At 51.1% G+C, this 15,875-nt stretch overlaps 1 protein-coding gene across 1 annotated transcript; it reads right to left on the reverse strand.

The window, feature by feature from the left end:
- Positions 1-5: 5 nt before the first annotated feature.
- CSUI_009988 (scy kinase-related protein (incomplete catalytic triad)) lies at positions 6-15,686 on the reverse strand. The gene is made up of 17 exons (XM_068070095.1): positions 14,925-15,686; positions 14,189-14,334; positions 12,779-13,446; positions 11,574-11,796; positions 10,780-10,956; positions 10,114-10,244; positions 9,424-9,514; positions 8,464-8,559; positions 7,611-7,703; positions 6,856-6,976; positions 5,996-6,099; positions 5,014-5,140; positions 4,661-4,728; positions 4,346-4,384; positions 2,943-3,778; positions 2,190-2,352; positions 6-1,780 (listed from the first exon to the last, which is right to left on the reverse strand). The coding sequence occupies exons 2-17, from the start codon at positions 14,267-14,269 to the stop codon at positions 1,262-1,264; spliced, it is 3,537 nt and encodes a 1,178-aa protein (XP_067917924.1). The 5' UTR covers positions 14,270-14,334; positions 14,925-15,686; the 3' UTR covers positions 6-1,261.
- Between the last annotated feature and the right edge of the window lie 189 nt (positions 15,687-15,875).

Here is a 15,875-nt window from a genome sequence, read left to right on the forward strand (position 1 = left end):
TGTCTCGGGCGAGAGGTGTGCGTTTTTCTTCGGCCTTCATCCTCGTCTTCGACTCGAGCGCGGAGCACCTGCGTCTTTTCTTCTCCGGGTGACATGGCGCATCTGACGGGCGCAGTTCCGTTAGCTGCTAGAGCCTCTAGCACATGCCCGTGTTCCACAAAGACTCGTAGGCAACCATTCTGGTACCCGAGGCCGCGAAGTACAGTCTCCCTAGTGGCACTCACATGACCTTGCGCACATTTTGCGACTGGCAGTGCGTACCACACAGTGCTCCGTACAGCACTAACCGGTGTGCTTGTCCAAACTGCTAGTCGTTCCAAAATCTCAAAGCCTTCGTTCCCAGGAGCACAGCCGTGCCCCGCGGAACTCCACTCTAACCGGCGGATCTATGCGGTGTCATTTATGGTTGTCGAGCGACCAACGTCGGGGGTGAGAATCCCCCCCACGTTGGCACAATAGCACGTGCATCCGAAGGTCGATGACAGGGCAACGACGCTGATGGAAGCCCCTTTCCTGTACCCACAACCCTCCTATCGGAGACGCAATTGCTGGTGTCCTTGTCCTGCTGCCGTGGACAACGAAACAGGGATATCCAGAGCCAGCAGTATACACGGCGAAGACAAAAATCCCCGCGGCAGTCAGCTACGCCGCCGTTCGGTTCCTCTTGGGGTGCTCTCAAAAATTTGTCAGAAACGTAGTCCAGGACCCGTTTTGTAGCAATCCAGGAAAAACACAAGGGGCTAGAGCTTATGACCAGGGTGCACAGACTCCGTAACGTATGGCCAGAGGTGTGTTGCATGATTCAGTTTGTGTATGACGCGAGGCGAATCCTAAATTTTCACGAAGTTCGGTACCCAGCCAACATCGCGAGGTCTCCTCCAGTTACCAAACACCCATTCCTGGCTTCACCATAGGTATCGCTGCGTTCCCCTAGTGACAATACTGTATATGCTGGTCCTGTTTTTGTACCTGGACCGAGAACGACAGATACTTCGTACAGCTACCCGAGCGTTCTCAATTCCGTTGCTTCGAGAGGAGGCAGCATCTCGCTGCGCTCCGGCAAGAGCACGCGGTCGTTCAGCCAGGACACACTGGCAATAGATCGACGTGGGAACAATCCTCAATCAAAAAAAACGGCAGTGCTGTAGCGGTCCTTCCTTGACTCACAAGAAGTCACCTGTGGGTCTACGGGCTGAGCGTAATATAGCTGGTACACGCGGCGGCCTGCAGACACTGAGAGATTTGCAGTCACGTGTTTCTCTCAGAATTTGAAGCACTCTAAATTTGAAAACGGATCTATCTTGTTACTCGACGTCACCCCTGCATTATTCGACCCCAGACAGACTTGCATGCCCTTTCCGGCAGTAGGCAAGGGATTTTGCTTGCCGCTTTGCATCATGGAGGACGAAGATTGAGTCCCCGCCATCCCTACGACGGCACTGAGCGATCCGCTTCCTTGCAATCCGCCAGACAAGACACTGCCGGGACTCTGGAAGACGTCTGACACAGATATAGAGCCGGCTGCGCTAGTGTGACCTGATACAGGAGCCTGAGAAGCAGACGATGATGGCAGCGCGACCCCTCCGAACCCACGCGAAGAGAGTGTGTTGCTATCACTGTCTAAACTCCAAGGCGACACGCTTGTAGACGACACATTTGGACCTGAAAAGAGACCCTGCCCCGCACGTCCTGATGGCTCCGGGAGTGGCGACAGACCCGCAAAAGGGTCGTTTCTCGCTGCTCTGGAAGAAGTCGATGGCGAGAGCGAGGCAGGAAGCCGCTGCTAACACAACGCAGAGAGCACCAGGTAAAACAGGGTAGACAACCCACCTGCACATGATCCTTCTATACTCAGTGATATATATATATATATATGTGCGGATACACATACACACAGAGAGTTGGAAATACGGTGTACCCATGTCAGTATCCCCTCTCTAGACGAAAATATCCTTCCTCGAATATCCCGCCCCCCGGACTCACGAAATTCTCTTGACACCGGAAGTCCGGCGGTTTGAGATAATTCTTGTGTAAGCTCGGCCTCTAAGTCTCCGAAATGAAAAAAACAGCAACGCATTAACGGCTGAACTGGACTCAGGACAGCCTGCCGCCGGTGGTGCCTCCGCTGCCGGCATCCCGCCCACCTCAATACAAACACACCGCGTAGTGCAAATAACTGCTTTCCGTACCGGGTTTTGGAAAGCATCCCGGAGTCCGGCCTCGCTCGACAGCCCATCTCCACTTCCTACAGCCGATGTGTTTAGAAGGCTTCCCGTCGCCCAGGAAGACGAAGACGTAGTAGGAAACGAAGGCCCGCCTAAGAGATCTTCTAAGGTCCCTTGTGTAGTTTTACTGATGCACGCCCACACGAAAGCACAATGGCACGAGCACAGTTTCGTACGAACTCCTCAAGATCAACTTCCATATGACTTTCAGCTCTCCAGACGCAGGGCTGTACGCAGATCGGCAGACATAAAGATACAATTACGCAGATACCAGATATATGTGTACGATTTCGTCGATGCACTATCGGGTGGAAACCACTGTAAGCCCAGATAAGTATGTGGTTGCCGCTCGACAATATCCATAGATAAACAATCGCATTTACGACGGTAGATACGTTGCCGCTTGACGTTCGCAAACGTTATATGGACAACCAGACTCACACATATGTGCACATCGCTTGGGCTCCTGTGTACGTTCATATACGCTTAGGCAGACACAGACCCTTGCGTGCCTATACGTACAAACGCACACACTCCGTAAAACACAAGTACGTACATGTCCAAGTGCGTACATATATACACAGGTACAGACATACATGCGCTGCACACAACAAGTATATATTCTTGCCATCTACAGATTCATGTCTATCTTTCTGTGAAGAGAGTCATCGGGTACAATGTTGAGGGATACAAGCAGAGAGGTATACCGGGCCCTACCATGAACTTGCTCGACTGCTACTTGGCGTTGTGCTTGTCGTGCAAGTATCGTTTTTCCCCTGGAAAGAGCGGGCCTCTCCCGAGTGTGCCCCAGTGGCCCGACCTGACTGCGTCGGCCGACTGTTGTACAACTCGGGAGTTCTTCCTTGCGGCTTCTCCCCTCCTGCTAACGACGAACCGAAGAGTTCTGAGGGCAGCTTCGGCAAAGGAGCAAGCGTGCACTCCCCATCTGACGAGGAACAGGTAGCAGGCAGACCGGGTGCAGCAAACAGAAAACTGGTATCTAAACCAGCCCTGTGCGACACATCAGAGCCGCTCGACGAACGCCCATCCTTTGATGCTGAAGGGGACGGAGAAGGGCGCGCTGCCTTTTTAGAAGCGGAGGAATCCGACCCGACCGCGTTGAGACAGTCGAAAGCAGAGCTAGAAGACGACTGTCTTCCTGTCCCACTAGGCTGATGTCCAAACGAAGCAGAGAGAAGAAATGGGTCACTCGCACAAGACAGCGGCTGAGATGAGGAACCGAACTGTGCAGAAGACGAGAGTGGTTCCCCTACAGTGGCTTGGTACCCCGATCTGTTAGAGCACGGGGGAGGAGGCGGCGGAGGGGGTTGAGGTGCCTTCACAGTGGGAGTGGCCCGGCATTTGCTTACCGGAGCACAGGAGGTGGGAGACATCAGGAGGGCTTCAAAGGGAAGCGGTTCAGAAGAGCTCACAGGAGAACACAGAGAGGCCGAACTCGGTATGGAGTTGGAAAGAAAAGACGGAGTAGATGGAGGCGGACGTGGTGTTACGGAGGAAGGAGGAAGAGCAGCTGCCACAGCAGACGCTTGTTCCTGTAGGGAACACCGGAAAAAGAAGAGCCTGAAGATTTTGTCCGTGAGACGCGTGCTCCCGAACTCAAAATGGCTCGAGGCGCCGACACCAGGAGCCTGCGTTAGGCGGCATAATGTTGCGCTATAGTCCCACTCCTTTAATCAGCACTTCCGGAAGACCATAGCCTTCAGCGTACAGCAGCAGGAGTTCAAAAGCAATTTCTCTACTCGAATCAGTACACAACCTTACAGAAAGGACGCACAAAACTACGAGGGCTTTTAAAGAGTACAGAACACGTAATTTTATCCTGTTGCTGAACAATTCCGTCTGTTGTGCCAAGCTCCCTTTGGCGAAGTGAAATTAAGCGAAGAGACCTTCTTGGCTTTCAATGAGTTTCCGATGAAACTCAGACACGTCACCAGACTGGCTGCCAAAACACCGCGACCTCTTCACTCCAATGTCGTGTGTGTTTCTGCACTTCAACACCGTGGGAAACTAACCTACACAGAGAGGAAGGTATCGAATGAAGGACAGAACCAGCATCTCCCCTGCCCTTCTCCGAATCCCTGGCTGTCTTCGTTACCTACCGATTGAAGTGCAAAATGTTTCCGGCGTGTTGTCTCCACCTGCAATGCATCGAATACATAACAAGAGATAAACCACGGTCATAACTTTGAAAAGCAGCGCCTCGACTAAGAACTTCTGACGCGAACACAACTCGACAGTCATCAGACTTGAAGAAGATGTAAGTACGTGTTGCGTCACTGAGAGGACCTTTATGGTAGCTGACGCAATGCCAGCCTTGCTGCGACAGTAGACTCAACATCAGCGCACAGTGGTGGTCCGTACCTTCACTGTGGCGACTCGGGGGAACACCTCAGGGCTAGTAGACTCCTACCTACCTTAGAAAGAATCGCCAGAACAGTTTTGTAGACATGATCAAATTGACCAGCATCCAAGTCCTCTTCCACTGAGTAGTAAAGAAAAACCCAGAAAGCCCTGTTGTGGACGAATTACTTCGCATCGATGAAAAAAATTCAGTTCCTGAAAGGTTCCCATCATCATTGACAGAACGTGCGGAAAGACCTGAGAATAAACTTGCCACCCCCATCCAAGTGCTGCTTGAAAACGCCATCTTTGAAACTGGCCGTAACGAGCCAGGCGATCATTTCTAAACATAAACCGAGAGACTGAAAAAAAAGCGGCACCCAGTGTAACCGCCTCGGGGGACTCTCACACGCATGAGATAACTTACTCAACAGAGGAAGAAGTACATGGAGAAGACGCTCGGTCGTAACCTTCAAGCCAACTTGGTGAGAAAGAGTGTCCAAGGTAGAGCAAACCGCCATGCTCACTGGGCCAGATCTGTCTACTTTGCTGACCTGTAGATACCAAGAACGCGACATACACCATCGAAAGTGAGAAGCTCGAACGAGTCGGACACATGAAGAAAATTTTCGACGCCACGAATGATGGGGTCTCCCACTCCGTCACCAATCTCCAGAGCGGAGAACAGAAACAATACCACCGCGATAAAGTTCCACGGAGAGCGAAGGACGCCGCGCCACTGCCTTCATTATTATACACAAAGGAAAAATCTACACCAATGGCTCGCCATAACTAAACCAGAGACGTGAAGGGTAGAAACTTGGCATAGGACTGCTGGCGGCATTACATCTAAGTACCCCACATCAGTGCGCCGATGTCACCAACCTCTACAACAAAACACTGGTCATCTGCAAGGCACGGAGATTTCTGAATCTCAAACTCGTCTCGAGCGCCTTCTGAATAGACTGCCGTTCTGCTAGGTGCATCCGTTTCAGGTGGGCACTGCCCTTCTGTCAGTTAGCGCTCTAGCCAACATTAGGGCGACCGGCAACTTCCTGGTGCCAGTAAGTCCACTTGAAAACACCACAGCTGTGCCTTGCTTATCTCCCCACAACGGGGACCACTGAGCAGACGGAGGACAAAGTGTCGAGGCAGAGTTTATGTGAAAATGCTTCGGCCATCTGTTGGCGTGAGTAAGGCTTGACCAGGAGGGCCATGTGATAAAGTCGCCTCTCCGAAAAGAAGGCTGATGCAAAAGCGTACAATTCTGGTCTTCTCATGTCAGCTCTGCGTCTGCTATGTTTTGAGCTGCCCAAAACGGTATGTTGAGATGGTGGCGGGTCTCCGCCGGGTGAAAGACTGCGTCAACGCCCGCGAACGAAAAAAAGCACAGCACCTCAGGAGCTCACCTCCTGAATGACCGTGACGATTTGATCGACTATAGTTGAGCGGTCAAACGCGCTAGCCATAGCTGTTACTGCGCTAAGACCCTGTATCCTGACCGAGGAAGAGCCTAAGAGCATTTGAGACCACATTGTGAGAAAGGAGACGGAAACCCCGCAACTTGTAACAGGTTCGTTTTGGGAAAGAAGCACAGAAAACGAATATTCGAACGAACTACAACAATGAACGCCCCTCCATCCTCCCAGATCTACATGCACACCCTGAGAGCTCCCGCACCCTGTCCTGGACAATAGTGGCTGGCGTAGGCCTCAGCAACACTCGCGACGCATGCAAGGCGTGCCGGACCATTCTTTCACTAGCCGCTACACGGTCACAAAGGAAAAGAGAGCTATGAATCTGACTGACTTGAACTACGATCTGACCAGCCCGAGTGTGATGGCATTTCCATTGCATTCCCCACTACCGGAGCCTCGCTAACTGTTGTGTGCCCTTCGACATGTGCCGCGTCACGCGGGGTTCTCGAGTAACACGCATTCTTCGTCATGCCAGGTACAGCTATGAGGACACTATGGGAGGTATCAGGGAAGACAGTATGAAGTTCCCTCCAATTAAGGAGCCGTGGAAAAGTGGAATAGATAGCGAAACGAAAAACATCATTACACTCTGTTTGTTTACGGCTCCTCTGTATAAATCCTTTGAACGGAGACGCCGCACCAAAGCCACCACATATTAGCAGGCGTACACATCAACGAAAGTGTCCTGCCTGCCCGCACAAACTGCCATCTTTCCCCCCACGAAAGGCGAGTAGACTACGCAAGTGGCGCCTGCAATACACTTTCCGTGAAGGAAGTTGATCAAGCCTTACTTGCTTGTTGAATGAGGTTCAGGACGCGAGGCAACACCGCTGTACGGAGTGCTGTGTAATCAAACTTCTGATACACCCGAGACGAGAGTCGAGCGAGTACTGTCTCTTGTAGCCGGGGCTCCTAAAGCAGAAGCTCATGCAGACTGAACGCTTTCTATCACCTTCGATGTCTGCGCAACGCATCCTACTAGCATCGATCTCTCCATTAAACACTTATGACAGTGACAAGAGCAGCGCAGTGTTTGGATTCTGTACAAGACAACAGCTGTGCTGGGAGGTGAATGACTAAACTTAGTGTCTTAGGCACGACAGGTCACCCAGTACCCGATCTCAATAGCAGTACCATGCGAGTTACTTTGGACCGCCGAAAGAAACAGGAGAGGGAAAGAAACGCATTGGGGGTCCACGCTACCGAAGCAAGGCGTAGAACTCATGCGCCTCTTCACTCAGAAAACTCCAACTGAGCACTCAGATACATGACGACAACTCTAGAGTGATATGAGTTTCTTTGCGAAAATCTGCATATGCCATAAGAAGTCTGAAGACTATACAAAAACGGTATGCGCACACACGAAAATTTGAGGAAAAACGAAGCTGGTGCGTCGGCCGCGAGGCATCCAGCGAAGTTTCTTCAGCACGAAAAAGCTGCTGGACATCAGGTGTAATGAAAGATACACAGGAGTCCGGCCGAGTACAGAAGATCGCTTGACGGGTGCTGCTCAGACTGCGGTTGGAGAATACGAGATTGAACGTACTGGAATTTGCATGCACTTGACTAAAAGGGGAAGGAGATCTTGTTGGATCGCCTCTTCCGTACACTGCGCCATGAGAAAATCGAGTTCGTTCATCTGCAGACCACAGTCTCACGGATGAGTCGGCTGAAGGTGAGCACCCGATATAAGGGAATTCACTCTTTTGCGTTAGCCTTGTGGTGCCGTATTGGTGAACGGAAAAGCATGAGCACAACCACTGTGAAGGCAATACCCCGGAACATCAGCTAACTATGCGAACGTCTACCAAGGCGACGGTTTCCGAGACATGTTTCCAACCGCTCTGATACACGATATTCCCTGCCGACAGAGAGTACTGAAAGCATTTCCGGCCTCGTCACTCATGAGGCGTGTGGGCGTAACAAGCGACTGTCTAACACCAGGTTGGTCACACCACCCAATTGCGAGATTGTAGCTTGGTGGCCCTGCACGGTAGTCTACTTGTGGCTCTGAACTCCCCTCGCTAGAAACCACCCGCCTTGCATAAAACTTTCTTTCATCACTAGGGAACAAAACTGAACGTGCTAACTCGGAAAACACTTCTTTTGCGACAAACTCCGTGCCTATCGGAGGACAACACATATAGAGGGAGAGGATGTCTCCGGATTAGCAAGCCTCTGAGCACATACCGCCGCCCCTAATGACTCCTTAGACTGAAACTCAAACATACCGAGATGTTTAGCAGATGCACAGGTACAGAGACGGACATTACATTGATGGACACTCGTCTTAGGCCAGCTGTCTCCAGCTGGCTGAACCGGAAGCCCTTATTTTCGGACAACGACCTTTGGGAAGGGGCATAGCAACAAATGCCTCATTAGTGCATTTTTGCGGTTACCAGGAAAAGGACGGATTCCACTTGGATCTCCCGAGCCGTGAGCAAAGGCTTCACACGAGGCCAGACATCCGTCTGAAAATGAGGTGTATCGTCGAGCTGAGAAAAAAAAAAAAACCAGACTCCTAGAGTGACAAAGCATGGCCGCAGTTGTTTCCGAAGCTTCCTAAAGCTCTCCGAAGCCAGTGCGACATCCGGCCTTTTGCTTCCTTCCTTCCTCTATACTCTCATTCTCTTCTCTCTAATGCAGTACAAAGCTTGGGGACTGTATGGCTCGAACGATGTGAGAACCGTGGCAAAGAGTCCTATGGAATCTGCAGGGTACTACGCGTCACCACGACGGACAGCAGACAGAGTATTCATACACGAACACAAGTTAGCGAACAGCTGTGTGTACGGTGACCCCCTGACAGATTCTCCTCTCCAGTAAAACCCACGACTTGAAACTGCACCGGAAAAGTGAAAGGAACCTCTCTGGTGCCTTTTCTCTATTATCAAGAAACACCTGGCTGCAGCCCGCTTAGCGTGGCTGGATGCAGTGTGCGACACTGTAAGGACCCGCGCCGTAGATCCCTATCCGCAAAAAACAAAGAGATATCTCTGCAATCACAATGTAATTGTGTCTGCGACTCCAATTGGCTGTTCATCGCTGTGTTTTTTTTTAATTTCGATAAGCGCTCTACTGAGCCCTTCTCCTGTCCTCACCGGCCTCCAAATCAGCGAAAACAACAGAACGAAAAACGTGGCCTTACGAATGCAATCGAAGGCCGTACAGTTACTCCTATCTAAATCCCCGAACTTGCTTGACTGTACATACGCTGAACTCGTGTAGCGACAACACTAACCACTGTCGCTGCTTCATTTTGCCGGCAAATGGAGGGATCCCGCCCAACAAGACAGGACGTAAGACGCCACAGAGCTGTAGAGATAGCAGATATGCTCCGGATAGAAAGCGTTCCTCACCTTCTTAACGACGAAGAAAAGAACTGGAAGGACAAATGGGTAAAGCGGAGGAAAACTAAGGGCGTCAAGCAGAGGAGACAAGACTCGATTCCTGAAGGAAGAAAGACAACAAAGGGCAATATTCAATGTAGCACAAGTCAGGAGTCATTCCGAAAAACACGTAACAAGGATTCCTCCGACTGCTTGCGCCGGCGGACCTGTACAAAACCAACGGAACACTTGTAAAAGAAAACTACGGATAACTACGGAAGCAGAAGCCACGCGACAAGCGCGCTGAGACCCGAAGAAAAAAGAGAAAGATTGTTACTGAAAGATTGTTCTTATGTATGTGCCCCTAACAGACGCATGCGATACAAGGACCGGCCGAGGCATAGAAAAATCCGCTCCGGGTAGACGTGCGTGCGCAGTTACAGGTGTACAAATCATCTGTATTCTGGAGTACCTCCTTATAACGGGAAACCAGACACAAAGTACGTACGACGTGAAACCGCACAATATACTCTCTACTAGCAGCTAACACAGGAGAAAAACCTATAGCATGGGTGCCCTTGTGTAAAGAGGGTCGCCGGAGTATCTCCTTCGTGTCGGCCATCACGAAACATACTGGATATTAGGCTGTAACCTACACCTATGAAGTGGGTGGATCATGCTAACATGGACAAAGAAAAAGAGCTTGATACACGCAGGTACCTTAAAAGGTTGTCGTGATGAAATTCTTCTTCTTGTTGAATCAAGGGTAAGAATCCTTTGAGAAACTGAATCTTCTGATTCTCATCTTTTTCATGTAGCGCCTCCAAGAATCTCAGTGCTCTCATGTTCATCTGAAACAGGCACACGCACATACCACCCGTTCGCATATCGGGAAAGGGTTGAAAGGAGAAGGAACATCAAAAGCACTTCAAAACGACAAGGCACCTCTCTTAAAGCCACGGCACAGTCTAGCCGTAAAGAGAAAACCATCCTGTAACCCCTTACAACGTAATATATGTGAAAGCTAAAGAAATGCATTCAAGTGTCTTCTTGGAAATGAAGGAGTGCACAGACTCAACACACACCCATGGGCGCGTGTACGTGGTACGTCGTAGGCCCCCTCAAACGCACAAACCCGGCGCCGCCCGTCCCGAGCAGGGTCTCACGCGCACTGAGTCCGAACGGGCGCACAGGACAAGAAATGACCCTACGTACGACACCCGTGAAATCAGCAGCCTCGCCAAAGAATATGAGAAAAGTAACACGAACACACAGTGTGAGCATGTACAGATGCATAACCGAAAAGTCGAACAGGTGTACACAGGTACACGAAAAGGACAGCACGTAGGACTCTAGCACTTGATATGAGGTGCTAAGAAGGCTGACGTCCTGAAAGAAGGGAGAGCCGAGAACTTGCTCGATGGTGGGCCGCTGTGCGGGATCGTGACTGAGCATTGAAGAGAGCAACGCTGTCAAAGACGGCAAAGAGGCTGACGCGGCAGCAGTTCTGAAGTAAGGGGACGAGGAAAACATGTTTGGTCTTAGAGGGAGGAGTCTTTGACACTGAAAAAAGAAGGCACAACAACCGGCAATGAAACCTGACCCCGGGGGTACAAAGCAGCTCACACAGTGCAGCCAACTTTGTACATTAGGAGCGAGATATGCACCTTGTGTGGCTCAGGAGATCCCCGAATATGTCGTCATGTGGCGCAACCGCTCTCACAACCTCGACGCGTACATGTGTCTCTGCAGACTGAGTGCGGTCAGAGTAAGGACACAGAACTGAAGAAGCGGTGTCGGCACCGTCTTGCAGCCCTGAGCGCCCCACTTCTTTTTCCCCTCTTACTTGAGAAGATTTCTCTTGCTTCTACTGAAGACCCGACAGTATGCTGCTACGGCTGCTACAGGACTACCCACTACATTTCTACGCGCCGTGACGAGGGAGATACACACGGTGCTCATGCACCCCACCATATACCGTCCCAGCAGAAGCACGAGAAGCGTACAGGTATTGTATCCGGTCATACAGATGCTACAAGCGTAGGCAGCTACGGAAAAAAAAAAAAACGCTTTTCACATATCTGTTACAGAGATGTGCGTGCCCAGGAGATGACACGACACAGACGAAATCAGCCGGTATGACTGATGACTGTCTAAAACAAAACGGTACATCTTCGAACCTGAGCCTGATGAGCCCCCACGTCCCACTCGTTCGTCTTGAGAAGCCGGCTCTCTCCACCTCCCGCGTCTCCGCCTAAAAGAACTTCAGCCATAAGGAGTCCTAGGGAGAAGATGTCAGAAGCTCGACAGCATTTTCCTGGCTTCGTGGCCGAAAGCTCAGGTGCGGAGTAGTACAAGGGTGGCACGACAGAAACTGCGGCTTGCGCACTGCCGCTTGAGCCCCTGAGCAGCAGCGCAAAAAGGAGCTACCCTCTAGGCTTGGGGCAAAAGGAGGCGAGACATAGTGTCGTCATCGATCTCTCACAACACACGAGAGAACAAGGGTAGGCTTAACCCTGAGCGCCGCTTGATCTTTCCCTCCGTATCCGAAAGCACAAAGGAAATATTCTGGAGCTCGATACTGCACGATCGCAAAGGAAATTATCCTGTTCTGCGGCCCCCACCTCGCTGCTTCGCTATGGCATTCTTTCGGTGCAGCACATCCAAGAAAGGCGTCGATGAGTAGACCACTGACGACATTGGAAACAGGCCTGTCTTGAAGGAGCCTTCTGATAGACACAAGTATACAAAAATGCTGCTGAACTTCGAAGGCACCCCTAAGGTATCGTATCAGTCCTGAACCACAGAGCGCGCTGCGAATAGTGCTTACTGATTCCTCTGTGAAGACTAATTCCATGTACTCTAACGGAGCGAAGCGCTGAGTCACTTTGCCGCAGTCCTAGGCGGATATATAGCTGCCGAAACAGCTCCTCCAGACGTCGGCTTTGCTCGATTAGCTGCTCAGCAGAGGAGTATGCAGTATCGAGATCGACTAACGACCACTACTTTTCTGTCCCGCTATGGCCGACAACGAACAACAAACACCGCAAGTGAGGGGACTCGAGTAAAAAGTACAAACTCTCCTGGCTTCGTCTATTCACCAATGAAACAGCGGCTCGGATGGACAGATACTGGTAAAAGCGTCAATATGCTGCTGCTTTTCATGAAACGACTGAAGTCCCCCGATACATCTCATCTTCAACCGCCGCCTGAACAACACCAGCAACAGGCTCGGCATTCCGAGATGTGAAGGGGACCGGTACTGTTTCGACAAAGGCGGATTTCGGATAACACTGCTGACAAACGAGCAGTAGAGAAGAAGACGAGCGAAGAGACGAGAGCGAAATCGGAAAAATGCCGAAAGACCTGGTCAGAAAGGCCTTACCCGAATACGAACGCACAGTCGATCAGGTTTGTGGAAGACAAACCTTCAGCACTTTGTGCGGGGAGTTCTAAGGCAAAACCTAGTCCTCCAAGTCTCCATTGGCCTTGAGGAGTGAGGAATACAGAATCCGAGTTGATATTTAGATGAACGAGCTGAGCGTCTGCGTGTAAGAAGTGAAGAGCCTCTGCAATATCTAAGATTCCCGACTTCACTTCCAGAAGCGAGAAACATCGGGTGGTCTTTAAAGAGACATTGCGGCCGTCCATTGAGTCACCGTCACATCTCCGATCAGACCCCTTCGAAGGCAAAGTGCCGTTTCGTGAGTAGTAACTATATCCATTGGCATCCTCATCTGTTGACGTGTAAACCGTTCCCCCCGCGACAGAACTCCCGTACCGCCCCGGATGGAGAGGAGAAGTCCTGAGCGTGTCATCAACCAGACGCGTACAGAAAACGAGCGAACTCTTATCTTCCTGGAGTGGTTCTAGTAGGTGAAGAAGGCGGGGGTGCCTTAACCGCTGAAGGAGATGAGCTTCCTGCTGGAGTAGGGAAAGCAGAGAAGCTCGTAGTGAGGAAGAGAATGAACTAGACGAAAGGACTTTCTTGTCGAAACAGAAGAGAGAAACAAGAGACGAGGACCCTCGGTCCCTGTGGTGGCCTTTATAGATCTGAAACGCACATTTTTTGAGAAGACAAAGTGAGACAATAAGGGCGCCTTCTGTCCCACCGTCCGGAACAGTCTATCAGCAGTGCTTTTCAGTCAGCTACAAGACAGCAGAGCTTCAGGCTATATGAAGACCCACCCGAGTACACTACTTAAGTCGTGACAGAGTGACAAGAAGAGAGACCTCCACTGAAGCATGAATGGTACAAGAGAATGCGTAAGAGGTAACAGAACATCGCTGTCTGAATACGTATGTCGATAGCAAATTCACACTGCGTACAGTGCAGCGAAGTCGGGCCTTCCCTTTGTCTTGAAAATATTCTCAGCTACGACTATAACCGCCGGGAGGACACAGAGGCCAGACACACGCGAGCGCACTAGGCAAAGAATCCCTCAGCAAAGAACCCCCTACAACAGCGTCCACAAATCTTGCTGAAGTCAGCGTGGACTTCGGTCTTCATGAACAGCGAAGTCAGGGGAAAACGATGTTACACACAAAAGCACAAACCCTGTGTGCAAGGCCTGAGCGCTGAAAACTAGATTCCTCAGTTGCTGATTACGACCCGAGTCCGGATGTGCTACAGCTCGATGTGTGCATTTATACATATGCGTGTTTCTCCTGCTTCCTACCACGGCATATCCTGCCGTTACACGCACAGTGGGGAGAAGTGATCCTCCTCGGTTAGGAAAAGTCACGAAGGCCCAGGCTATCTACAATGGTGGGAGTGGGTGGAAAACGATCTAACCTTCCATCGCAGGAACCGTCCTCCTTCAATGGCCGGGCTGTCCTTGTCCACGGAGTATAGCTTCAACAGAGGATTTCCCATCCTTGTGATGAGAAAACTCAGGGACGCTTCGTGGATGACGCATGCAGATAACAGGTACACCGTACCTGCACAATGAGAACACCCGCGAAAGGTCCCCCTCAGCAACAGCGGATCAAACAAGAGGAATGCAAAGCAGAGAGGCTGAACCTTCCACGGCAACAGAGCTAGCTTTCATTGTGGAGCATGAGTACTAGTAGAGTGTAAAAGACAGTTCAGTCGGTCCCACTCTCACACTTGTCGGTGCGATCCGCGTGTCAGCGCAAAGAATGGGATGTGGAATGCGAGAACCAAATCCACTGAGATTCCCATTCCTGAATGCCCGTCTGTCTCTAGGAGGACGCCACAGTGAAGACAAGAAACTGCTGATAATGCTCTGTTACGTCTTCACTGGAGCCCTATCTTCCTACAAACGAGGAATCTCCTCCAGCTGGCTTCATCGCGGTTCTTTGTGCGATTCTTAGAGAAGGCCTTCCTATGCAGCTGAGGACCGCAAGTATGACTCACAGGAGGAGCCACATCCAGCCAAAATATCGACGTGTGTTTCGTCTGTTTTGCAGATGTCAGGAGAATGAAAGGTGCATCGTAAGTTAGATGGGGACAAGATATCCGCTGCGGACTCGCCCGACTGCAGCACTTCAACACGGGGCCAACCTACCGAGTCAGCGGGACCGAGTTCAGAAGACGGACAGGGAGAGTTTTGGGATCCTACGTGCGATGGACGAAAAAACATTTACGGCTGTCCTTTTTCATCAATCCTTTTCAGACAGAATGCCAAACAAAAAGTGCTGGTACAACCAGGACCTCCGGAGCCCAGGGAGTATTGCCTCCCTTTCGCAAGCTAGGAAATTGTATCCATCTGGCCCCTATGTAGACATATGCAGCTGAGCTTTAGCGATTTCATCTGCGCTCTCCCGGACGCCTCAGAAGCCTGGAGTGGCCGAAACAGCGGCCCAGGACCCCTGTCTCAACAACGCAGACGGGTGGCCGAAAAGACGGGCGGAGCGCGGGGCATTTGCCAACTCATTACAACGTGACTAACCGTTCGGCGGAAAGGACGAAAGAAGAAACCTAGAGAAGTCAGGGCGGACTAAAGCTCACATGAGGCGGGAGACGCTACGGACAGCGAACAGCCGCCCGCGCAGGCAAAAGACTCGAAGGAGAACTGCACGCCGTGCGAGCCGTTTCACGCGAGCAATGGAACGCACCGCCTTTAACCAGACGTCGTCCTCTGGCGAACTGTGCTCCTTTTTACGCTGAAACTACCTCGGACCCATGGGCCGGTGACATCTCTGCGACCCTGCAGCAGCAGCGTCAACAACTAGAAAAGGCGAGTGGCGACAGGCAGAAACCGACTCTACAAGCACGGAACGTGGAAAGGCAGCCAAAAAGAAAAAATCCAAACATGTGGAAGGCGAGGAGAAACGCAGTGTTCTTGAAGAAATTCCGTTCCTGGGACAACAACACATGCATTCGTGTTTTGGAGCGGTGAGACACATGCAACAGCTCCCTGCGAGGTCCTCCAGCCGCAGAGAGGAACGTCTACTAAACGGTTCTTTCGAGAGATGCCATTTCTGAGATACGACGAGAAGGACTTTTTGTCTTCAGT

This window comes from Cystoisospora suis (assembly GCF_002600585.1).
Source record: "Cystoisospora suis strain Wien I chromosome Unknown contig_6506, whole genome shotgun sequence".
Classification (NCBI taxonomy): domain Eukaryota; phylum Apicomplexa; class Conoidasida; order Eucoccidiorida; family Sarcocystidae; genus Cystoisospora; species Cystoisospora suis.